General features: G+C 38.7%; 1 protein-coding gene across 1 annotated transcript; it reads left to right on the forward strand.

Moving 5' to 3' along the window:
- The first annotated feature begins 1,679 nt into the window (after positions 1-1,679).
- LOC102811880 (60S ribosomal protein L29-like) lies at positions 1,680-2,354 on the forward strand. The gene is made up of 2 exons (XM_006877479.1): positions 1,680-2,075; positions 2,256-2,354. The coding sequence occupies exons 1-2, from the start codon at positions 1,680-1,682 to the stop codon at positions 2,352-2,354; spliced, it is 495 nt and encodes a 164-aa protein (XP_006877541.1).
- Positions 2,355-4,219: the final 1,865 nt, after the last annotated feature.

Consider the following 4,219-nt stretch of genomic DNA (forward strand, 5'->3'; position numbering starts at 1 on the left):
ACAGTAGCTCTTACATTGAAAAAGGGATGGATGTTCAGAGTTTATGACACAAAATCAATCAGATTCTAGAATTCTGTGAAATAAAACAGTTTTGCTTGTAGTGACTGCCCGTGGAACTAAACAGAAACCTAAATCTTTGAGATAATTTTATTGGAAAAATAATGCAAACAGAAAACATACCCAAAATAAACACTGATGTTTGAGTTTTAATATGACCCCTCTGGCTGCCAGACTTTTATGAGCAGTAGGCAGGCTTTAAAGTTCAGTGTAGAAATATCTAAATAGAACAAATGAAAAGGCAGAATATCCAACATAGCAGAACCAGCAATTCTAGTGTATAATGGACAGAGAGTAATAAAGAATTCAATTAAAATACTTCCTCTTTGACTTGGGTAGCGAAATTTCATGATGTCATGATGTCAACAATTCGGAACTACCAGCTGTTCCACGGGAGAAAGATGAGGCTTTCTGCTCCTGTAAAGATTTACAGCCTCGGAAACCTTGTACAGGGTCGCTATGAGTCGGAACCGACTTCATGGCACATAACAACAACAACAACACAGCTAATAACAGAGTCATGGTGTGGCACTGTGGGTTAATACACCAGACTACAAAACTGTTTGAATAACAAGGTGGACAGTTCAAGTGTACCAGCTGCTCTTCAGAAACCCTATGCAGGGTCGTCATGGGTCAGAACGGACTCCAAGACACTTAACAACAACAGCAACAGCTAATAACAGTGTCTGTTGCATTACCTACATGGAAGTAGCTAGTGATTAAACTTTCTATTGTATGTTGAATGTGTATGTGAGAAAATAATCTCTTCTTTGAATTAACAAATTTATATATTGAAGTAGTTAGTGTGATTAGCCAGTCGAATGTATGTTGGATGTGTATGTAAGAAAATAACCCATTTTTGAGTTTACAAGCTGACAATCTAGGGAGAGACACATTCACATCTAATTGAGAAGCCCCTGATCACTTGGATTTTGCAATAAATGCAAATGAGCTGTAGGGTTGTATCTTTGAAAAGTAGATGAGTGTGTTCTATATGTCAATAGAAGAAATGAAAGGGATTTTCAAACAGGAGATAGAAAACTTTGAGTGCTCTACAAGGTACCTCTCAATATTTCTAGCCTTCATTGTATTCATATTTGCCTTGGAATGTGAATAGAAATGATGGTAGTTTAAATGTCCAGTGCCTCTCACACCTTGTTCTCTTTCTCAAATACTCTGAACTGATGATTAAGGGGTACATTTAAGGCATAAACTGTATTGGGAATTCCTATATAGTCTGGGAGAGAGTAACTTACCCAACTTAAGCCTGTGATTTGAGCAAAAAATGTAACTGCCATTACACTAAGAATAAATTGCATCAGGAAAGTCTAGCCTATTTTGATTATTTTAAAATTTGAATACAATATCTGGTCAAGAGATAGGATCCAATTTTATATTCCATCTCCACGAACTTAATCCTTTACTGAAAGTTGTCTTGTGGTCTTTTCTAGAATGCTGAACAAATGTTTTGCACCTCTTCTGAGTTCAGAATAGTTGTAGTCATTTTGTAACCATATATGAAGACAAATGCCAAGTAAAGCTGGCATGGTAAGAGACAGTGGAGGTGCTTTCTCTCTCTTCCGGTCCCTGGAGTGCCAGGAGTTACGGACCTCGGTGCAGACATGGCCAAGTCCAAGAACCACACCACGCACAACCAGTCCCAAAAATGGCACAGAAATGGTATCAAGAAACCCCGATCACAACGATATGAGTCTCTCAAGGGGGTGGACCCCAAGTTTCTGAGGAACATGCGCTTTGCCAAGAAACACAACAAGAAGGGCCTGAAGAAAATGCAGGCCAACAACGCCAAGGCCATGGATGCACGTGCTGAGGCTATCAAGGCTCTAATAAAGCCCAAGGAGATTAAGCCTAAGATTCCAAGGGGTGTCAACGGCAAGCTCAGTCGACTGGCCTACATTGCCCATCCCAAGCAGGGGAAGCGTGCTCCGGCACGCATTGCCAAGGGTCTGAGGCTCTGTCGGCCAAAGTTCAAGGCCAGTGCTAAAACTAAGGCTGAAGCTTCAACCAAGGTCTCAACTAAAGCTCCAGTCAAGGACTCAGCTAAAGCTCTAACCAAGGCCTCAACTAAAGCCCCAGCCAAGGCCTCAACTAAGGCCCCAGACAAGGCCTCAACTAAGGCCCCAGCCAAGGCCTCAACTAAAGCCCCAGCCAAGGCCTCAACTAAAGCCCCAGCCAAGGCCTCAACTCCAGCCCCAGCCAAGGCCTCAACTCCAGCCCCAGCCAAGGCCTCACCTCAGGCTCCCAAAAGTGCCCAGGCCCCCACAAAGATGGAATAGAGTTCTCCATCTGAGGACAGAGGGATTGGCATGACCCTTTGGGCTACCATCTGTATGGAGCTGGTGCCCTCCTGTGCTGTTTGTACAAATAAATATGAGGCAGGAAAAAAAAAAAAAAAGAGAGACAGTGGAGGCAAAAAATGGAATTAGATTCTTGATAAGGATTGCTGTTGAAAAAACCCAAAAACAGAAACCCTGTTGAGCAGCCTCCCTTTGTTCTTCAAAATACACAAGTCACCAGAGCATGTTTATGGTTTAAGTGTGGTAAGTAAGATTGTCTATAACTTGCAACTGAACACATCTTAATAGATATCTACTGTTATTATTCCTGTTTTGTTGATGAGGAAATTAAGGTACAGAGAGCTGAACGGAGAGACAAACTGAATTGTCTAACATCATACAACCAGTAAGTAGTTTTACCAGAAGTAGAAACCCAAACTTACCAACTCTAAAACCTAGCTTTAGTTACTATGTATTTTGATATTGTTTCTCACTTTGTTATTCTGACAATCTGTCATGGAGTTTCAGAAGCAAAAACATCGAGAAAACAGAATTCCTGTCTCCCTCGATACCATTGTTTTCAGATCTCTTACTTCTATTTTAAGTAAGCCAACAGATTCCTCTATTCAGGTTCTGATCATAATGAAGGGGTCTCTATTACTATAGCCATAATAACACAGCCCAATGATTATTGCATTTAAGTTCTCTGCCTTTTCTCAAGAATAACTATGGAAAAGGTAGCATGCTATAGTAAATACAATATAAAAAAACAACCATCAGCTGAACAATGATGCTTTTACCAGGTTTGGACAGGTACATGACTAAATTAGTAATTGTATTTGATAAACCATGATAATAACCTAAATCTTTAGGTCACTATGTTTAACTATAACAACAAAAACTATTTTAAGAGTGTGAAGATGTGATGTGCTTAAAAGAATACATGTGTGTGAGAATCTAGAGGTGTTTGGTATGAACATGGTAGAGAGAGACTTTTTCCCATAGGTATTTGGTCACAGTTTACAAGTTCTTGCTGATAATTGAGAATCCTAAAATCTAGGGAGGGGGAAGAAAGAGGGTAGTCAAGAGGAAAAACAAACAAACAAAATGTTTATTTTGCATTTTACCAAGTGGATACCTTGTGCAAACTTTCACTTTTAGAGGCATGAGATTCATATATCAAAGGCATAGCTCAGAAGACAAGAAGCCACAGAAAAGAAGGACAAATGAAATGGGAACCAGAAAAGAAGTAGGAAGGGTGTTGTTACATTATGGGGATTGCAATCGATGTCATGAAACAAAGCGTGTAAGAATTATTGAATGGAAAACTAACTTGCTCTGTAAGCTTTCATCCAAATCACAATAAAACATTGACAAGCACAAATAAAGTACAATGTATTTTTATTTCTTGAAACACATAGATTTTTCTTTTTCTATAATTATAAATACAAGTTTATCCTTCAAAATAAAAATGAAAAACGGATAATCCCAAATTATTTTGCCTCCATTCAAATTATACTAATACCCTTCTTTAATTATTGGTATTCATTCTCCTTTAAAATGCCACAGGAAGATAAAACTAAGTGGGAACACTTTTCAGATACTGTAAATTTTAAAGGCAATATATATCAGCAGAATATAAGAAATGTATAGCAGAATATCAGAATCATAAATTGTCAGTCCTGGAGGTACCTCCAAACTTACCTAGTGTAATGGATTTGCTTGGAGTTTTTTATTGTTTTCTCTCCAGATGAAACACAACTCAACTACTCTGAAAAAGCATTGTGCCCATGGCAAGTCCACAACAGACCTATTTCATTTTAAGTTATACACACACACACAAATTCAAACCAGCACAATTATTT

Source organism: Chrysochloris asiatica, unplaced genomic scaffold (assembly GCF_000296735.1).
Source record: "Chrysochloris asiatica unplaced genomic scaffold, ChrAsi1.0 scaffold00507, whole genome shotgun sequence".
NCBI classification, from domain to species: Eukaryota; Metazoa; Chordata; class Mammalia; order Afrosoricida; family Chrysochloridae; genus Chrysochloris; species Chrysochloris asiatica.

Excerpts from the sequence above, each read along its gene's own strand:
- LOC102811880 (XM_006877479.1), top strand. The coding sequence starts at position 1,680 with ATGGCCAAGTCCAAGAACCACACCACGCACAACCAGTCCCAAAAATGG. Across the intron at positions 2,076-2,255 it reads GTGCTAAAACTAAGGCTGAA|GCCTCAACTCCAGCCCCAGC; the intron begins GCTTCAACCAAG and ends GCCCCAGCCAAG.